The 21,560-nt window shown below is 40.7% G+C and overlaps 1 protein-coding gene across 1 annotated transcript in view; it reads left to right on the top strand.

Annotated features, from left to right (window-relative positions):
* The first annotated feature begins 613 nt into the window (after positions 1-613).
* Positions 614-21,560, top strand: part of LOC122809532 (zinc finger protein 585A-like) — a 299,948-nt gene continuing 279,001 nt past the window's right edge. Inside the window, exons 1-3 of the mRNA XM_044081101.1 lie at positions 614-770; positions 1,847-1,973; positions 6,705-6,839. Coding sequence (XP_043937036.1) covers positions 759-770; positions 1,847-1,973; positions 6,705-6,839 — 274 coding nt within the window. The 5' untranslated portion in view covers positions 614-758. The remainder of the gene's footprint in view (positions 771-1,846; positions 1,974-6,704; positions 6,840-21,560) is intronic.

Raw genomic sequence — 21,560 nt, 5'->3', positions numbered from 1 at the left:
CCAGAAACAGCAAATAGTGCCCTCATGAAAAGGACATATCCCACAATATACACAGAATAGCAGCCATTTAACTAGCCCCCAGAAGTAAGTAGGCATGCAAATGGTGTTTATCAAACATAAAGTGCTCGCTAGAACATTGCACTGGTCCTTTGTTTTCTTCATTTCTTGAAAACATTTATGAAACTACAAATCTCTTTACTGAGTTACCTTGAGAGCTACACAAACTATCCCTCATCATGCAAAACAAGAAAGAAACTTTGTATCTGCTAATAGAATACTAAATAGTACTAATGTCAAATGAAATATCAGTTGCTCAGATATTTGACAAGTCACTAGTGCAATGTGTTATTTCAACCTGTATTTGTGAAAAAACAACATAAACTAATTTAAAACAAATAAATTCATTTTGTGCCAAGTTCAAACCTATAATTGACAACTGTGAGAAATGCAGAACAGTTAGAAATATCACTCATAAGAGCCCTTCCCTTTTGTTCTTCCCTTACAGCTCAGGAGTATGCATGCTAAGTTTTTTTTTTTTTTTTTTTCCTTTCCCAGTGACTGGGGACATATTTCAGAGATGGACAGGAAGTGTAGCTTAAGTTACAAAGGGTACTTGAAGACAGTAATACTAAGTCTCACAAGAAGCGTCCATTTTTTTTTCTGTCGGTAACTATTTTTGTTTAGATGCCAGCACAGGCTGCTCCTTGCATTTCTGGATACTGCTTGGTGTAACTGGGGAGAGAAACTGAAGTAGCAGTATGAAGCTGGAGGTAAGGAATGTTGACAGTACTTTACTGTGCAGGAGGGAATAGTTTTCTGAAGGTAGTTAGACTGTGTTTTTGTAGTTCAGACTTCTGAAGGTTAGAAGTGTGCCATTTCCAAGCAAAGTAGTCAGGAGAGTTTTGAGACTTGCATAGTGCATTACAGATTTGACAGGCAGGATCCACAAAGCTTTGCCTTCATATAGCAAAGTATTGCATAAAAAAAGTTGTCTTTCAGAACAGCATATAGATATCCTGTGCACTTCTACAGGTTTTAACATGTGACGTAGGAGCACAGTACTGTCGTTCTCAAAAGAAAAAAAAACTTTCCCATAGGCTTTTTTGTCAGATACAGATAATCTCTCAGCAGATGAGAATATATTGTCTGCTATCTCATTTGTTCTAGATATGTTTATGGCTACCTCTCAGTATATTGTCAAGCAGTCATGTAAATATTAAAACTGTCATTTAAATATTAAAACTGCTTAAGGATTACACCTTCCACAGCCTTTATCTGTAACTGTGTGTCAGAAATTTAGTTTACTGACCGATGTTCACTCGTGTCCCTCTTAGTTTGTGTTTTATATCAAAGTGTGGTGTCTGTGTGTGTCTGTGTCTGTCTGTGTGTGTGTGTGTGTGTGTGTGTGTGTGTGTGTGTGTGTGTGTGTGTGTGTGTGTGTGTGTCTGTGTCTGTCTGTGTGTGTGTGTGTGTGTGTGTGTCACAAAAACAGACATACACTACAAAAATATAAACCCTTGTTGTGTATGGAAAAGTGTCTCTCACAGTATACAGAATGTCCATTTTTACTGTGTACAAGATCTGTATGGAGTACTTTGTTTACCCATTACTGCGTGAATACACTGAAGATCTGACTTACCTGACAGCTTATGTGGTACACACCCAGTCTTGTGCTGATAAGAATGGTATTAGGCTTGCCCTAAATACATTTCTTAATGCCAAAAAGGCAGTAGCTATTCTAGTAATTTGCTAAAGCATATGTGATATTTTTTTTTACTAAAAAATACTTGATCCAGCATTAAAGTTATACTGAGAAACAGTGCTTTTCATGTTTTTTGTTCTCCAGTTACCAGAATCCTTTGAGGATGTTGCTGTTGATTTTTCAAGAGAAGAATGGAAGATGCTGAGCAGAGAGGAAAAGGAGCTACATTGGGAGGTGATGGTGCAGAACTATGAGCACATGGTGTCATTAGGTAAGCAGAATGCTCCTCAGGCAGATGTAAAGGTGTCTGTATAGAACTTCAAGTAGGCAATGTCATTAAGTAAGGGGGTTAGTGCTAGAGTTACACAGGGGAGGCAGTGATGCAGAATTTTGATTTATGTGTTGCATTATGTAAGAAGGATGGTTGACACATCTGCATGAGTGTGGGGGAGTGGTGGCTATGGCAGAACTATGAACACATGACTTTACTTTGTAAAGATGAAGTTTGAGCAAGTGTTGTCAGTAGATAAGGAGGCTGATTCCCAGAATTCCATGCGGGGAAGAAGGAAAACAGTGCAGAGTTATGAACACATGATATCAATATGTAAGAAGGATAGCTTCAGAGATACACAGTTGGAAAGTATTGCACAAGTTTGATCATGTGTTGTCAGTAGGTAAGTTCCCAGAACTATGATCACATGGTGTCACTTTGTACGGATGATGGTTCCTACAGTTACATGGGAGTGTGTGTATGATGTTATTAAGTAAGGGGGATAGTCCCAAAACTACATGGCGAGGCTGCAGTGCACAAGTTTGATCATGTGTTGTCAGTAGGTAAGAAGGATGGTTCCCAGAACTACACAGGGGTGAGGGGTATAGTACAGAACTATGATCATATGGTGTCACTTTGTAAAGAAAATTATTCCCAGAGCTCCTTGGGGGGGATAGAGAAGTGCTATGAACACAGTCTCATTATGTAAGAAGAATGGTCCCAGAACTACACGGGAAGGTGGGCTGAACTGTAGGCACACGATATTAGTAGGTAATGTGGGTCATCCCAGAGCTAGATGGGGAAGGTGGTCAATACAGAGCTATGAACACATATTGTGACTACTTAAGGACACAGGCAGTTGTAAACACCTATAATTACATGGTGTCAGAAGGTTAGGAGAGGCGAGCCAGAGTTGTCCAGAGAGGTGATGGTACAGGACCATGAGCACATGGCAGTACATAAGGATGATCCCAGTTACAAAGTCTACAAAACATGTCTGCAGAAGACTTGGCTGCTGTCTGATTTGAGGCCACAACTTGATTGCAGGATCACAGGATGTTACTAGGCGAACAGCCCCAAGGCCCTCACAAGCCTAGCCAAGTTCAACATGTGTTCCCAAGGGTGTTTGGTTCAAGCAGACAACAAAATCAGCACCTATTGCCCGTGTCCAAGAGGGACACAGGTGGAACCCCTGGGGTGAATTTCTGGTTACCCATCCAGTCGCCCAAATTACGCTTAAATAGGGCCAGCGAGAAGGTTTGTTTAACATGAATAGGAAGCTTGTTCCAAAGGGTGGGTCAACCTATGTGAGACAAATCTTGTCTGTCCAGTAAGGTCTGTTGATGTCACATACCAGATTAAGGTCCTTTGAGTAAGTGACCCGTGTGCCATTTGACTTGTGAACATGCAGCATTTACATTAAATTGGGGTCAGAGATTGCTCTATATGCCAGGCACAGGTCGCCTCTGTGCAGTCTGTATGACACAGTAAAGTGAAAATGGTTTCAGTCTGTCCGTATAAGTCCGATCTTGAAGACCCTGAATTTTCTTTGTAAGGAGCCTTTGTGGTCTCTCCAATTGCTACAGGTGTTTGGAAAGGAACATACTAAAGGGAGTATTGTATTCTATTAATGACCGAATGAGGGAAGAGTATAGGAAGTTATAACCTCTTTTTTTTTTTTTTTTTCTGGAAGCAATGCCCTTACTTATGAGATGAGCAATATAAAATACCTTTCTTACTGCAGTGGAGACATGGTGATCGAAGTTAAGGTTGCTGTCGACCTGTGTTCCCATCTCTGTCACTGACTGTGTGTTTAGGGTATTGCTGTTGATGCGGTAATTTGCAGGAATATCACCCTTGCTGAAGGGGAGGCCAGAAACCCTGTTCATGTGTTCGACTATCTCTACAAACTCCCACCTTCCCAGTAAAACAACACATGCTGTTCTGCCTGCTATAATTTTTCTACAAGGAGGTGATGTCCTAGTGATATTTGGTAGCTACTCACTAAAATGCTAGGATATCTAGCCCAAGGAACGGAGCTAATTAAAGGGATAATTATAGCTACTATTAGTCTGCATGTCCTCCCTGCAGTCACATGGGTTTCCTCCCACATTCCAAAGACATGCAGTAGGTGAATTGGACACTAAATTGGCCATAGGTGAGTGTGTGTTTGTGCAAGTGACTGGTGCCCCGTACACTTCTCTGGTGATATGGCAAATGCAAACCTCCCAAAGCTCATGATCAGAGTTATACAGACTTATGCATTGTGCTAAGGCACCAGTAGGGCTTCATGACAGAGGATAATCTGTTATAGTCTGCCACTATTGCATGCCACATTTTCAAACCAGACAGTTTTAATTACTGTTGTGGTCACTAAAAATATATATATACCGACTGGTGATGTAAAGTAAATCACTTCTCTGGTGATATGGCGTGTGCAAACCTCCCAAAGAGCATGATCAGAGTTATACAGACTTGTGCATTGTGCTAAGGCACCCATAGGGCTTCATGACAGCGAATAACTCGTTATAGTCTGCCGCTATTGCATGCCACATTTTCAAACCAGACAGCTTTTAATTACTGCTGTGCTCGCTAAAAAATATATATATACCGACTGGTGATGTAAAGTAAATCTGTATGTTATGCATACATATACACATAACACAAAGAAGTGGGCTTACTACATGCTGTGATACTGAGCAATCATATCATTGGTAAAGCTATACCTTGCCTGTAAACATGTATATCTAAAGCTATGAGTAGTCTTCAGACAGTAGTCACAGTATTAAGTTGTTCATGAAATACTAACAACCAAAATGGAGGTACCCAAGTAAATAATTCAAATTTAGTCCCTTGCTTTTGAGTACAAAGGCAAATTAATTCACCTATTGTGAATGACTGAATTACTTCATTCTTCTTGAGCACAGTGGTGCCATGCTGAGAAGCACAGTGGTGCCATGCTGAGAAGCACAGTGGTGCCATGCTGAGAAGCACATCCATGAAGGATGAACTGTGTCCCAAAATTTCCAAGGTGGGTGCAGGAAGTAAAAGCATGTAAGAGACTGAGAGTAGTGAATGCTTACAGAATGAGAATTTTTGTTCTGCATATGTATGCAAGTTGCTGTGGCAACCTGTGATGCAGATATGGCTTGTAGACTTTGCAGACGCAGGGCTTCTGCATAAAGGCGATTAAAGATATGTCTTTTATACACACTTTATGTGGCACCATCAGGTTCCCTATGCTGAACCCTTAGGAAAAGTCAGTGCCTTGTATGACTTGGATGTCCTGTATTGATCAAGACTACAGGCATCCAGTAGTCTGAGGATTAATGCCAGCACCTCTGTAATGACCTGAAGCAATGTTATCTTGAAGATTTGGAGAAGTGGAAAGCCTTAATTCAGAGATTACCCATTTGGTCATGTGTGGTCTATTTTAAAAGGGTATATTTATCCTCATGATAAATGCAATAACCTTAAGGGAGATGTTCGTGTTGTGTGTACTTTTATCTTTCAGCTCATGATGAGGTACTTTTCAACAGAGCTGAGTGTCACAGGAAGTAAAGATAGTTTACTGGAAAATGAAGTATTCAGTTTTACTGTCTGCCTTGGAGTTCACCATGTTATAATAATGTCACACTTGTAGAACTTTTTCTGTGATGTTTGCTGTGTTGATCCACCTGATGTGGATGGGGAAGTGCGCTTTCACTGCAATCTATGTGGGTTGTTGCTTATGGGGAATCCTGATGATATGTTTGTAGGTGGATCAAAGTAGATGGATGAAAACTCCTCTGAGTTAAACACCAACTGTGAACACACTAATGATGTCATGATGTTATCCTTGAGTGTACGAGTTTGCTGCCTTATTTGTAACTTTGACTTTAAGGATGGACACTGACCTTTAAAAAGCAAGGACCTAAGTAGTTGTGTGTCTCTGTTATTTCTAGGCAGCCAACTGAAGCCTTTTGGAAGATCACAGTGATAGGTGCGGTACTTGGCAAGCAAAAAGTGTACATATTAATAGTTACAGAACTAGTCCAGTGTTCATTCATTTTCAGTTGTCCCACTTTATCCTGTTCATCTAATAGCTGAAGCCTGTCCCAGCACTCCGTGCCCACAAGGTGAAAACAATGACTGAGAGTAAGTTGCATGCATGTAGCCATTCACACACAGTAATTCCAAGGATCACTGTTCAGCTGCAGCATCTCTTGGAGATGGGGAGAAATTGCAGCACTCATCAAAACCAAACCCACATGGTCACAGTGAGGGGGGGCATGCAAACTCTGTGTAGAAGCCATCCTAGCCATGAACTGAACTGAAGAGCCAAGCACTATGAAACAGCAATTCCTACTGCTGGACTAGTGAGTTTCTTTATATCTGAAACGGAGTTATGTGTTTGTCTTGGATATAAATTATTCATTGACTCTGTGCTAGGATAGGCTGTGGTTCCATCTTGACCATGACTTCCATCGCAGTTGCAGGAATGTATGCATTTGTTTAGTGTTTCACCCACTAGTATTGCCACTGCATAGTTATAAAACTGACATATTGCAATGTGTGTCTTGTAAATATAGTTCAAAAGAAAGCAGCTACTATTTATTTTATGGCATATTTTTTAAAGAATTCCTGTTCTCTTTTAGTGTACATATTCAGCAACAATCACAGATTACAATAAAGAATTTGTGGGAATTTTATTTTTTTTTTCGGTTGCATTATTCATGTTTCTGTTTACAGGCTACGACATTGCAGTGCAGGAACTATTTCTACTATTTGAAAAACATGGGGAAGTTCCATTTAATGTTAATACAGAGGAAGAAGAAGAAATGGCCTTGCATCATGCATCTTCACACCCTGACGCGACCTCAAAAGGTAAGTTAGAAAAACAGTTGAATAATTAATATATATGAATTTACATCTTCTGCTTTTAACTGATGTAAATAGATGGAAAACGGTGAGTCAATTACAAGTAAACTAGTAATTCTAATAAACCTCTTAAGAGTGAAAAAATGGCAGTTTATGAAAGTAACAGATTTTCAGTAAACTCCGCTATGTTTCAAGAGGTGAACAGTATTCATTTGATGAGTCAGTAAGATTCTGCACTGAGATATCTGTAAGAAGCAGTGCTTGGATTTTCTTTTTTCTTATCTGAGTAATTGTAGTGCTCATGCCCCCCCCCCCCAAGTACAATTCAAATGGTAATGTTTCATTAAGTGGCTTACTCAGTAGGCAACTACAAATTGAGTTTGTTGTCAAGGGTTTGATTCCCTCAATCTGCAAGTCTTTAGCTTAGTATAAACGGTGTGATGAGAATGATATTACTTCCTGAATGAACTTTGCATTCCCTGTACTTTATTCCATATTCTTCTTTTAAAGAAAAAAAAGCTAAAGGTATTGAAACCTGCCTTAACCAATTTCCCCCAGATGCCCCCCCCCATTAAAGCAATTAACCTGTGTGGAACGGAATAAATCAGAAACTTAGGTTATCTTACTATCCCTGTTCGCATCCTTAAGCTATGCATAACCAAAATATATCATGGAAAACTACCCTGATCAAACCACTTGCAACTTAAAGTAATGCTAAGAATGGTGCAGAATTCCATTCAGTTTCCATTCTACCAAATTTTGGAAAAATCATTTGTCAGCAGCTTTCAGAACACAGCAAAATATATCCCCTCCTGTCTTTGAAGGAGCATGGATTTTGGACAGACCACAGTACAATGATGGCAATTAACGCTCGCACAGATGGTGTTTTAATGAGCATGGATTAGGGTAATCATGCAGGGGCCTTCTTTGTAGATCTTAGTAAGGCCGTGACCTTGTAGATCACAGACTTCTGTTGCACAGCATGTGAGACTCTGGAATCAGTCCAGATTCTTGCTCGTGGTTCAAAGCTCATATTGGATGACTGAGTTAGAGAGATCAGGTCTACATATGACCATACTCTTGCAACTCTCTGTCTCTCTGTCTTTGTCTCTCTGTCTCTGTGTCTCTGTCTCTCTCTCTGTCTTTGTCTCTGTCTCTGTCTCTCTCATTTGATCGTCATGCTTCATCATTGTCAGGAAATACTTCTGTCTTGTTTCCTTGTCAGGCCCATCTTCAAATACAGTGGTCACTTTGGTTTGTACAAATTGTATCACTTAACTGGAAAGGCCCCAGTGATTTTTTAACCAAAAAAAAAAATAATAATAATGCCTTAGTCCTTCAGCTAAATCAGTAGATTAGCACAACTCTCCTTATCCACAGTCGCCTACAGGTACTCTGAGGTGACCTGTGTTCAACCCATAAAAGACTCGTCCTGTTTGACATTCTGATTCTTCATAAAATCAGTGGCTCTACAAGTGCTCATGCAAAAACAGGATTTGCAGGAAGGATAGTTTCCTAAGTTAACGTGTATCTGGCTTATGGAATATGCAAAGGACTACTTCGTCTGACTTTGACTAGCCTTGATGATTTGATGGGTAGATGTAAATTTACATCAGGGTTGTGCTGTGTAGTCCTGCTTAATTTGGGAGATGGGCTTTTAAGTAAGTCTGCTTAAAGGTTGTGTGTGTGTGTGTGTGTGTGTGTGTGTGTGTGTGTGTGTGTGTGTGTGTGTGTGTGTGTGTGTGTGTGTGTGTGTGTGTGTGTGTGTGTATGTGTGTGTTTCTAAAGATTTCCTAATTGAGACTCTTTGTGGTCAAAATAAGCTCATCACAACAAGCCACTGTACTTGCTTCTTATTCTTTTCTGTTTTTGTCAGAAATATTCCTGTATGACCTCTGTCATATACGTATAATGCTGTGTCTTATTTAGATCTGATCCCTCTCACTGAACTCCTCCACACCTAGATCTAAAATTACTTTCATTCAGTGAGCAAGTGGTTAACAGAACACAAACTTCTACTCAACCCCAATAAAACAAAAGTATGCTTTTTGTTGCTCATCTGAAGCATGCTATATCTCTCTCAATCCTTGATATTAAAGCCAGTAAAACCGCACCAACTGAAACTTAATCAATATTCAAATACCTCTGTTTTAGCTAGACTGTATCCTTAATGTCAAATCCAACATACAAAAGAATAGATATAATGTTAACTCATTACTATTTTGGGCCAGGAAATGTTCTCATACATCTCAAAAACAGCTGTTGCAGCTATTGACAATGGAGTGCTTCTAACACGACTGCAATATGTTTTTCCAGTCCTAGCATCTCTCTCTCCTCCAAGAGTATCATCTTATCTTGGCTTGTGTTTTTTTTGTTTGTTTGTTGACTATGTTAGTGCCACTAGGCTAGTGCCCTCTTTTCTTGGGAGACATGAGGTGGTATTTATACTACTAGGGGAGATTTGGCCAGGGCGCTGAGAAACTTCTCCTTCTCTTTTCGTTGGGTGCCATGGGATCTTTCACATCCACCTGAGCTACCACCAACTCAAGCATATGGGGCCTCAATTTAATGTCTCATCCGAAGGACATTACAGTCAGGAGTGCAGCACCTCAGTTGTACCACACTGTACTGACAGCAATTGATCTGCCTGGTGTAGGAATCAAACCCATCACCTTCTGTACCAAAGGTGAGTTGCAGCACTGACATTGTCCTGTCTATAGATGATTTTAATCAGATCTGGTCATCTGGTATACCACTTTCTCAGTCAAAGTAAAACCAAATGATTACCAGTGAAGCCAAAAGCAGACCTCCTGCTTGGTTCACTTCTCTCTAAAAGTACCCCAGTTAGAAATATATTCTCCTCTTGCAGTAAAGCTCACCAGAAAAAAAAATTCTCCTTTAACATAAGAACTCTCTCATAATCTGGCCCAGATTTACAACTCCGTAGAGTAAAGCTGCTTTGCACTAAATGCACATTTTCATTTCCTGCACCTAAACTATGGCTCATAGATACTTATTAGGCTAGAGTTCTGTAGGGATCTTAAGAAGCTTAGCTTTACTTTCACACTGTAGATTTTAGCCCGTATATTTTGTAAACAATTAACCTTGAGGTAGTCGGAACAAGGATGTGGTGGTATATTTACTTATTGCCCCTGTACATGAGGAACATAGAATTAAAACTGGGGGTGAATTTGTGGTCTCCCATTTATTCGCACAAATTACATTTGAGCAGAATAAGAGAAGTAAATTGCTTTATTTGCTCATAAGTACTTACTAGGCTGTTGGTCTGTCTATGCTAATCACTTGCCCTCCATCAAAAAGGCCTCTAGTCTTAGTTCAGCTTGTGATGACAATTCAAAACACATTTCCTCAAACAAGCCGGTGACTCTGCTTTCAGGCTGGCCACTTAACCTAACCACAAATACTCTTCCCTGTGTCTTATGGGCTGGCTGGTAGCTGAAAAGGGTCTTTGGACCAGTTCACTTATCTAGTTAACAAACTGCAATAAATAGATAAGTAAGACATACTGACTGCTATCCCTGTTTGTAAATACATTGCATATACAGTCCACCTCCCTGCTGTTTAGGTGGTGAATGTGACTGTATCGCTGACTTTTATCTACAATGTATATACTATATAATTCTTTCTCTTAGATAAATGTGTGTCAGAACTACTTTCATCTCAGCTGTATCCACATTTGTGTTGTTGATTGAACTGCCTTGAGCAGTACCTGAAATTGGTCCATTGAGATCAGTGGATTAACCCAGTAAACAAACTTACATAAGTAGATAGATTTCAGGTTTGTTACATTTGTCATGTCTTTATAAAATAAGTTCAGTTGCCATCTACTAAGTTTGAAAATGGGCTCAAAATCTAATTACTGATGTGGCTGCTGTAGAGAGTTTATTGTTGAAAAGCTGACAGCATTCTGAATGTTGTACCAGCTAAAGAGAACATTGCAATACAGTGTAATATCGTGCCAGAGGTCTGCCTGTTCCATCACAGACATAGATGACAAACTGCTGTAAAGTTAGATCCCCAGCTTTAATTTCCTAGGTAGCTTGTCACTGTACTACTTTTGCACAACTGTCAGAAGCTGATTGGTGCAGCTGGACTGCCTTGTGTACACAGTCAACCCTCTCCTCCTACCACAAAACATTAACATATGCGAAAGATGCAGTTGTATAGCTAAATTGGAGGCTAAGCTCTCTCCACCCAAGACTGGAACAGGCAGTCATGAGGAGAAGGTTAACACTTGCACCACACTTCCAGCCTCATACAGACGTACTAAACCAGCACTAGCAAAAAATACACATAAGTACACAAAATCATACTCGGAGGCCATAAATAAAAACCTGCAAAGCATCACAGACCTCCAAGGCAGACGCCCAAAAAAAACTGCACCTCCTGTCACAAACCAGACAACACATAAAACACAAAACCAGTGTGCCGCACAATCACAGCCCTTAAGGCAAAATGACATACCTAACACACTAGTAATAGGCGACTCTATAGTCAGGCACACTGACGTCCCACTCACTAGGCTGGACAAGGAGAAAGTTACTGTTAGCTGTCTGTCGGGAGCCAGAATCTGCCACATAATACAAGCACTCTGGTCACTCCAGAATGACTCTGTCATTGTTCATGTTGGTGTGAATGACCTGAAACGTACCTCCCTGGACTACATGAAAAGAGACATGGAAGAGCTCTCTGATCATGTAGTCCAGGCGAGTATGACCCTGACCCTGAGTAGCATCCTGCCCTCAAGAATGACACCGCAGTATAAAGAAAAAGTGATCAATTTCAACAATTGGCTAAGCTTCTGGTGTCATTCAAAGGGGATCCAGTGTCTGTCAGCCTGGGACGACATGCTCGACAGGCCTCGTTGCTTCGCAAGAGATGGCTTGCACCTGTCACCCCTAGGCTTTCGAATACTGGCCAAGGCTCTTGCTGCCCCCATAGTGCCTTTTTTAGGCAAGGCTCAAAAGTCAAACCCACCTCCGTAAACAGCACAAATAAAAAAAATGAGGGTTATACTACTCAATGCCAGGAGTTTAAATCTCAGAATGCACACGCTCAAAGCACTCCTCAGTATGGAGAACGTTGACATCTGTGCAGTAAATGAAACCTGGTTCAAGGCTCCACAGAGTACCCCAGCACTACCGGGCTACAACTCATACCACACATTTCGGCCACAGAACATGGACCGAAACACAAAAGGAGGGGGTGTATCCATATTCATCAAGGATACCTACACCTCCAAGTTAGTGGCGCAGCATGATGCCTCTGAGATAATCCATGTGCACCTAACCTCAGGCAAATCTGCAATGCAAATTGTGGCCTGCTACAGATCACCCTCCATGACCCAGGACCACCACTCCACCTTTCTGGAGACACTGGAAAACAAGAAGGTTCTACCAAACACCCTGAAATTGGGCGATTTCAATTACTCTACCATTGACTGGGAAAACTACTCAAGTACAAACTCCCAGGTCCAGCGCTTCCTGCAGTTTATCAACTCAAATGCCCTGGACCACCTGGTAAACTCCCCTACCAGAGGTGAAAACCTATTGGACCTGGTCATCACCAACATGGGCGACAGGTGTTCCACACCGGAGGTCAACCCTTCACTGGTTAGATCAGACCATAAACTAAACACTCTGGATGTCCACACCACACCACCACCTCCAACCAAGGAAACCACAGTGAAAAACTTTTTGTATAGCAAACTTCACCTTATTAAGACAGAGGTGGTAAGTTTCACAGCCCCCACGCTAAAGGTTAACAGTGTCCAAGATGCAGGAACCTTTACAAATGCACTCTATGAGCACCTACAAGGATGCATGGATCGTGCCATCCCTAGCAAAACCAAGACTCACTCCCCTAAGAGAAGGAAACCAGTCTGGTGAGCCCCTGCCATAAACAGGCTATACAATAGGAGGTAACTACTTCAGAAAAAAAAGCAAATCCCAAGAAGGAAAGACATCCCTGATCAGTATCAGTAAGAAACTAAGGTCCCTCATAAAATCCTCCAAGGCTAACTTCGAAAGAAAAATAGCCAAGGATTCGAAAGATAACCACAAAGCCTCCTTTAGCTATGTCAAAATCTAAGTGGCAACTCGCAGATATGCTCTGAGCTAGTGCAAAATAGCACAAAATATACTGAACCCACTGATATTGCCAACATCCTGGCAGATAGATTCATTGCAAACTTTACCCCCCCTCTCACCCCCAAAAGGAAAAGTGTAGTGTCCCTGAATCACAGATGCACAGGTAAAAACAGCCCTTTCAAAAGCCAAAAGCACAGCGTCAATGGGGCCAGATGGTGTCGCAGGCTGCGTCTTGCACGAACTACAGAACAAACTAACCCCCCACGCACTGTTCAACCTCAGCCTCTCCACAGGCTACGTGCCCATAGGATGGGGCACAACAACAGTTATTCCGCTCCACAAAGGAGGGACCACTGACTCTGGTAACTATCGCCCCATAAGCCTGACTAGCCTGGTCTGCAAGGCTATGGAGCGCATCATCATGGAACCCATTAACAAAGACATTGGGAACCTCCAAACACTTGACCCGACCCAGTTTGGCTTTGTTAGGGGCAGATCATGCCTACTAAACCTGGTTGACTTCTTCGAGACAGTCACCAAGGCCATAGATGAGGGGAAGGTCATTCACACAGCCTACCTTGACCTCGCCAAGGCTTCTGAAACCATTCCTCACTCGGGAATTATAGAAAAACTCACCAGCCTGAACATAAACCCCTACATCACGAGATGGGTTGCCAACTGGCTTACAGACAGAACTCGCACAGTAAGAATAGCAGGCTCCAGGTCCGGCTCGAAACCAGTCACAAGTGATGTCCCACAAGGCTCAGTCCCGGGACCCCTACTGTTCAGCATATACTTCTCAGAAGTACAGGCAAACACAGGAGGACTATGGCTAACCAAGTTCGCCGATGACTGCAAACTGGGAGCCATAATTGACACTCTGGCTGACACGGACATTCTCCAAAAGGGCCTTACTGAGACAGACACCTGGTGTCAAAGTCATGGTCTCAAGCTAAATGCCAAAAAATGCATAGTCGGGATGAAAACACCCATGAATTACCACGTAGGTGGCAGCCCCCTTAATACAGAAGAGGTATTAAGAGATCTGGGGACCTAGGTAGATAGTAATCTCTCCTTTGACAATCATATTGTCAAAGTAGTTAGGAAATCCTTCTATGTAGCCCATCTAATTACTAAAGGGTTCGCATCTAGAAGAGGTTATAGTGCCCCTCTACTCGTCACTCATCAGACCCATACAAAGCCCCGTTTGGGATGTACCTCACAAGACACTTCCAACAGCTGGAAAGACCACAAAAGTATCTCACCAAGAGGATTACTGGCCTCAAACATATGTCCTATGCAGCCCGACTGGAAAAACGCCAGCTGTATTCAGTGGCATATCACTTACTCAGAGGTGATCTCTGCCTGACTTACAAGCCATGTCCAACTCTGACTTGATGGACATGCTCCACCTAAAGAAATCCAAGTCACTGTGAGCCACTTGCTCTAGTGAGCTAAACCTCGCCACAACAATAAATAGAACATGCTGGAGGGATAGATTCCTGTCACAGAGTCTCGCCATGCTTTGGAACAAAATTCCTAACTACATTAGGCAGAGCCCCTCACTAACAATCTTCAAGAGAAACCTTGAGTGGATGGGTAACTGGGATCACTTCATTGGCTCTTCTTGACAGAGGCTCAGTTAATTAATTAATTAATTGGGCGGCGAAAGCTGACACACACACTGGCTAGGCTTATATATGCCCTCTGGCAGATAGCCTAGTACCTACCTATGAACCTAAGCGCTCCTGTCCTGGATATGTAAAATTTCAACAAAAGGCTGTATCATCAGGCTGGGGCTAACATGGATCTTGGTCTCTTCTGGACCTTATTGTTTGGAAATGATCTCCTTTTTGATATTTGGACTGCCTGTTAATACAGATCTCCTCAGGCCAAAACCAACTAAATCCAGAAAAGCTAAACAATCTACCTTTACTTGGTCCCAAAAAATAAAAAATGGACAAGTCTGAGGCTTCCCATTCTTCTCAAGTAATCTGGCTTTATTTATCTTTGATAACCACAATCATTTAAAGACTTAAAAGCCCTGTGATGTTTCCATGGGACTGGATAGATGCTAGAACACTGGGTTATATTAAATGGAGTTTCAGACAAAAGCATATTTTTTTTCTGGGTAACACTGAGACTTGCACTGGTGAAGGCCTTTTCAGTGTTTTTTTTTTTCTGGTGCAGGCTTCTGGAAGGAAACGTCTGCCTTTTGTTGATAAGACAGACCTGTGCAATAGGCCTAGTACACAGTAAAAGTAATGTATTTCGGCTTTTCCCGGTTAGGGGTCGCCACAGCAGAACTCCGGTCCGCTAATGATTGGCAGTGGATTTTTACGGTGCCGAGTTGCCAGCCCGATGCCTAACCTTCAAAGAAGGCACACCCATTCACGCACACACCTACCTACCTGCATGCCTTTAAATGTCACTCGACCGCGGAGAGGACATGCAGACAGAAGGCGCTCCAGCCTTCTGTGTGCAGTCTGCATGTCCTCCCTGTAGTCAAGTGACATTTAAAGGCATGCAGGTAGGTGCGTGCGTGAATGGGTATCTTTGGAAATTTGCATGGGTAGTCACATAATGGGTAGCTTAAATTCAGTATAAAAAGTGGACAACAGTGCATTTAGGAAGCAAACATGTAGACAAGTAGTACAGTTGGTGGTTAAGTACTAATCGCACACAATTCTGCTGGATAAACTAATGTTAAGTAAGAAATGAGAGAGAGAGAGAAAATGGAAGGGAAGAGTCGGGGTATATTGGCATACCAAAAGCAAGGTGTTACCAGTCATAAACAAAAACTTCACATTTGGTGTCACCCTATTTAGACTATTGTGTACAGATTTGAAGATATTTTCTGTGTAAGAGTCAGTACCTTGGCTAGTCTGTTATCTAAAAAGAGTCCAAACAAAGGAAGTTCACACAGACTGTAACCATTTGAAATGTCAGGACCCGCTAAAGTAAATCTGAAACAGAGAGTGAAAGGCCAAACAAATGGACTTGTACCAAATCTAAGATAGCCATTTCTCTGAATAGTCCCTTTTTCTCCAAGGTTTGGCAATCTCGGAGTTGGTATATAAGTTTAGTGGAAATTTAAAGGAGAAGAGTAATCTTCAAATTTCACTCCGCTCTCCCCCAGAAATACTTTTTGTTTTTAGAGTTTGAGTTTTAAAAAGGAAGATAGGAATACATTCCCTCTCTCCCCAACTTGAGAACAAGTCAAACCACACAAATATTATAGGGTACAGTATTAGTCAGGCCTATTTTTAATAGTAACTCTCAAGCAACCAGAAACTACACTTATCCAGCATCTACCAATCCCCATGGGTGCCAGTTAACAGAGTTTAGTGTATACAGTTTAAGTAGAATAAATTATTGACTGGGTATTTATTTAAGGGGGTGGTTTATTTTGGATATATTCTAAGTAATACTGCAAAATCATGCTGTGGGAGTCTTTTTATTATTGGTTATAAAAGGCAGAAGAATGTGTTTCACAGAACAGTGTTTGGAGTTAATCTATTTATGCTTCTAAAATACATACTGAGATTGTTTACTCGCTTTCTTTCATCCATACAGCAGTAGAAGTTCTTAGTATTAGAGCGTACTGATTCTGTAGTGTTTTAATGCAGCTTTGTCACATATTTTGACAAAATGTCAAGCATATAATTCTGCATTCATACAGAACCTTGTCATCTATGCAGCTGAATTTAATGCTGCAAATGCAATTGTGTTTAATTTATAGCTTAAATGTTAGTTTAAATGATATTGTACTATATTTATTACAGTGCCTGCCTCTACTAACTCTAAACCCAACTACTTCTCTTTTAAACCCATACAAACCTTTTTTATTTCAAAAAATTCCTATCAAAACTAAAACCTACCTGTATAGCAGCTGACAAAGTCCTTAATGACTTCTTAAAAACTGCTGCAAGCGTCATCGCCTATCCCTTATCTATCCTAATCGGTCATTCCGTTACAGAACAATATGTCCCCATACTATGGAAAATATCCCGTATCATCGCCCTCCACAAGGGAGGCACATCTGAAGATCTCTCTAATTATCGGCCTATTGCCATTCTCTCACCCCTAGCCAAAATCTTAGAGAAATGCATCCATAAGCAGCTCCTAAACCACCTCACTACAAATAACCTCTTATCTAGTTCACAGCATGGCTTCCGTCCAAAACACAGTACCTCCACAGCACTCATAAGTTTCACTAACTACATCAACCTCCTCAAAAAAATGGACAACTAGTCACGACTATATTCCTTGATATGTCCAAAGCTTTTGATATGGTATCCCACCAACTACAACTCAACACTCTAGCCTCCTTAAACCTCAACTCTACAGCTCTCAACTGGTTCTTTAGCTACCTTACTAATCGACAACAGGCAACTAAATGGAAAAATAAACTTTCCACACTACTCCCAGTCTCTGTCGGAGTTCCTCAGGGTTCTATCCTTGGCCCTCTCCTTCTTATTTTATTTGCAAATACTCTAAATACTGTCACTAAATCCGCTTCTATCATTCAATATGCTGACAACGCTACTCTTATTTGCTCTGCACCCACACCCCAAGAACTCCAAGATAAACTGCAAAAGTCATTTCTAGATATTGAAAATTACCTAAAAAAAATTTAACTCGTCTTAAACCCAAGCAAAACAAAACTAATGATCTTCTCCAAAAGGAAATCCAAAGCAAAACCACCTACTATCTCCATGTACTCCACTAATGGCACTATAATAGAACCAGTTAACCAAACAAAACTACTTGGTGTCACAATAGACAACAACCTCACTCACAATTAAGTTCACATCAAACTTGGTGCAAAATGCAAGACTAGCCACAGCCAGATCCCACATCCCATCTATTCTACTCTACTTTTCTCAACTTTTCACTAACCTACGTATGTCTGATATACATCTATGTGATTCCTGCTATAATAAAATAGCAAAATGTGCTGCTAATATACCCAGTAGGACCCATCATTGCCTTGTTCTGCAAAAACTACACTGGCTTGAATTTCCCAATTTGTTATCACTCAATCAGCTCACCACTGCCCGCTCCATTATCCACAATCCTGAAAACTGCCCTGCACTCTCCAACCTAGTGCAGCTAAATACCAACCTCATGACCCTTAGACCAGCCGATAAACTTATACTTAAGGTAACAAAGTCCCATAATTACTTTGGTGACTCTCTCTTCTCCTTCAAAGAAGCCAAACAGTGGAACCTATTACCCCAGAATAACTTAAACACAGATCGTCATAGCTTTAATAAACACCTAAAGGAATACCTTGCTCTACAATGGCTACGCTCCTGTAATACTCCTGGCTAGTTTATCATGCCTTCGTTCAAATGTTTTCTAGTCTGCTGTCTTCTTGTCTTCCTTTTACCAAACAAAAATACCGCAATGGTTTTTCAGTTATATATCTTAATGAGTTTCATATTACTGTTTGTAGTAATGCTTAGGAAATGCAATGTTTCCTGTTTCTCATTCCCCTTTTTGTAAACTCTGATTATTGGCAACTGTCAAACTTTTTGTATATTCTTTGTAAATCTACTAAAATTTTTTGTAATCTTTTTGTACTATTGTTATGGAGCTTTTCTCCCCGGGTCTCTGCTGAATTACGGGCTACTTGCCTGCCCAGACTCTACCCGGTTAACAAATGTAAAATAAAATAAATTATTATCTGTGTAGTCTGTGATTTGCTTCTTGTAACTGGTGTAGTTCCCCCATTCTTGAACGAAGTTATGCATAGTACAGAATAAAACAAGTGCAGTGTATCATAATGAATCAAACGGGATAAAGGTAATTCAGAGGAGTGCGACAAAAAGGTGAATTTCCTGAAAAAAAAGTAAGTCCTGTAAAGAAAGAGTAGCAGTGCTGCATATACATAGGCATGAAGAAAAGCAGCGGGAATGGGGTCATGATGAAAAGGATTCCAAGGGGTTCATGTAGACAGCACCTTTCAGTAAAACCAGCATGTGAAAGGAAAGGATACAGTCTGAACATTCAAGAAGGATGGTTTACAAAATACTTGAGAAAGTATTTATTTTATTGATAATAATATTGATCATTAGAACTGTAATTTTGATGAGAGGGCAGTGGCCAGAAACCATGAGTGTATAGGGAAGACATATTGCAATTGTTATAGGTGGACCTTGTAGAGTAGATAGCCTACATATGAGACCAGTTCACTAAATTGTATTTCTGTTTCACTGCCTGATGGCTTTTCCTATTATTTACATTATTCATGTGTTCATTTTCCAAGACTATTATACTGGTGAAGACTGCAGTAGATGCAAGCTGGGTAGGATAGCCTAGACTTGTATCCCTGCAAAAGTCACTAACTAATATGCAGATCCATAGAAATTCCCATGCAGGGTGAGAGAGAAAAAACACCAATTAGTCCTAGGTCTGCCTCACACATCCTGGCAGTGGCCATCCCAGATACAACTTCCTTTGCAAGTGCTTAGGGAACACTCTCATAAGGTGCTCAGACTACCTGAGTGAACTGCAACTAGCACAGCAAATAAATCACTGTACTCCAAAATCCTTCTAATTTGCTAAACTGCTTTTATCATTGGGCATAAGCTTGGTGACCCAGAGAAGCAGCCTCATGTCTGTCACTTATACCCAGTGCTCATTGCCATATCTGGGGATGGGGATATATTTACAAGTAAACCAAGAACGTTGTCCTGTAACTTGCCACATACTTCTCCTACATACTACACCACAGCTCTATAAGTTATTGTCTACTACTGCATCAAGATATGCTTGTATTACTTATGGTCCAACAGGTCTGACTGGATTACAAATGGTATACAATCATGTAGAGAACGGACGTTTTGTATTGTTTTTGGATGCAACAAATTCCTTGAGTATATCTTTGATAGAAGGTTTGTATGGAAGCCTCCACATAGATATTTTTCCTGAAGATTTACTCTAGTGATTGATCTGACTGATTTCAAGTTGGGAGTTCCATTACACTGCCCCACTATTATTTTTTTGTTGTTTTTGTTTTCTGTCTGCCATGGTGAACTATGACCTTTCCCTTTTGCCCTCCACACTGTCTTCTCCCTCTTATTATATCCCTCACTGACTCAGTAATGTCAACTAAATCTCTCTCCCTTTACTAACCAGTCTCCACTGCAAAGCAAGTCTGCTGTCTCTCTTCCTCATGCCATCTCCATCTGTACCATTTGTGGGCACTTAAAATTCCTGCAGATGCCATCTTTATTTTCTACCGTTATCCTTTTCTCCTGCTTACTGTTATATTTCAACTTACTGTAGCCTTACTCTTAACTGTATCTCTTTCTACCACAATAGACATCTCCCAGCTGACCCATGCTCCATAAGTTATACAAACTTGGCATGTACTGGTATAACTATAAACCCATTCAAAGCCAGTAGCTGCATAACTCATACCTCTCATTTTCAGTCCCTGATTTTCAGTCTAATTATACTTCTGTCCCTCTCGATCCCTCCTAAAATCGGTGACTTTTGGAGAAGAGGTGGTGAACAATACTTGATAAATAATTTTATGATTTAGAGTTCCAGACTTCTTTTACTTCGGAAAAGGTATAGTAATTCACCTTCTGTTATTCTGTTAATGACTCTCATGTTAATAATATTAATATTTTAACAGTGTCCCTGATTATTTCCATATTTGTCCCTGATTCTTTTGAGATTCATCCCCAGTTCATTGAGAGCTATGGCATAAATTGATAGCAGGATTTCTGTTTTAGACAGTGTGGAGCTCTTCAGCCATGTTAATATCCCTGTTTGTATGCATCTGTATTACATATTGCATGGGAAAGAAACCCCAAGTCTGTTGTGCTCCACAGAAGAGAACATAAAGTGCAGTATAGGGCATGTTTCTGTGGTTGTACAGTAATTGCAGGTATTAAGTCATTTATAGTTGCATTTGTTTGGGAATATGGCTCCACCCCCCCCCTTCCATTTTTTTATTCAAAGTTAGGCTCGTACTACACATACCTGTTTGTCTGCACCTCCTTTGATCTGACCTCTCAAAGTCAAAAAAGATGTTAGATTTTTGTTCTTGGAAGGTGTGGGTTAGGTGTGGCATTTCTGACATTAGGCCACAGGATGGAGTGCACCATTTAATTGTGGACCAGATTACAAAAAACAAAGTGAGCTGCTTTGAATTATTAGGGGGAAGGTGATGCTTGATGTCAGACCAATGGCTACGTGGTTGTAATATTTTTTTCTAGTTCAGTTTTTAATGCAGATAGTTTGGCGGCACTGACTTCCTTAAGTGGACGGTTATTTTTAATAAAATGTTGGAGACGGAGCCTCAGTACACTGTCAGGTGAATTTCCTTAGTTTTTATGGTGTATAGGAGTAGGACAGATACTACATTCCATGTCTGAACTAAATCTGTCAAGATTTGATCTTAGCCACAGTATCTGGGCATACAGCATGGAGATAAGGAGAATACTAAGCCCTCTTAATACCAAAGTCCATGATACTTCAGTCTTGATGGATTTTGGAAGAGCCATTCCAGTGGACTGACTAACTTATTGTACCTTTCCAGTGGAGTGACTAAATGTGTTTGTTTATATGTTTGTTTGTTCATTCATTTTGGTTACCA

This window comes from Protopterus annectens, chromosome 8.part0 (genome assembly GCF_019279795.1).
Source record: "Protopterus annectens isolate FY-2018-M chromosome 8.part0, PAN1.0, whole genome shotgun sequence".
Classification (NCBI taxonomy): Eukaryota; Metazoa; Chordata; order Ceratodontiformes; family Protopteridae; genus Protopterus; species Protopterus annectens.
The sequence above is the reverse complement of the archived record's forward strand: the minus strand, read 5'-3'. Positions and strand labels throughout refer to the sequence as shown.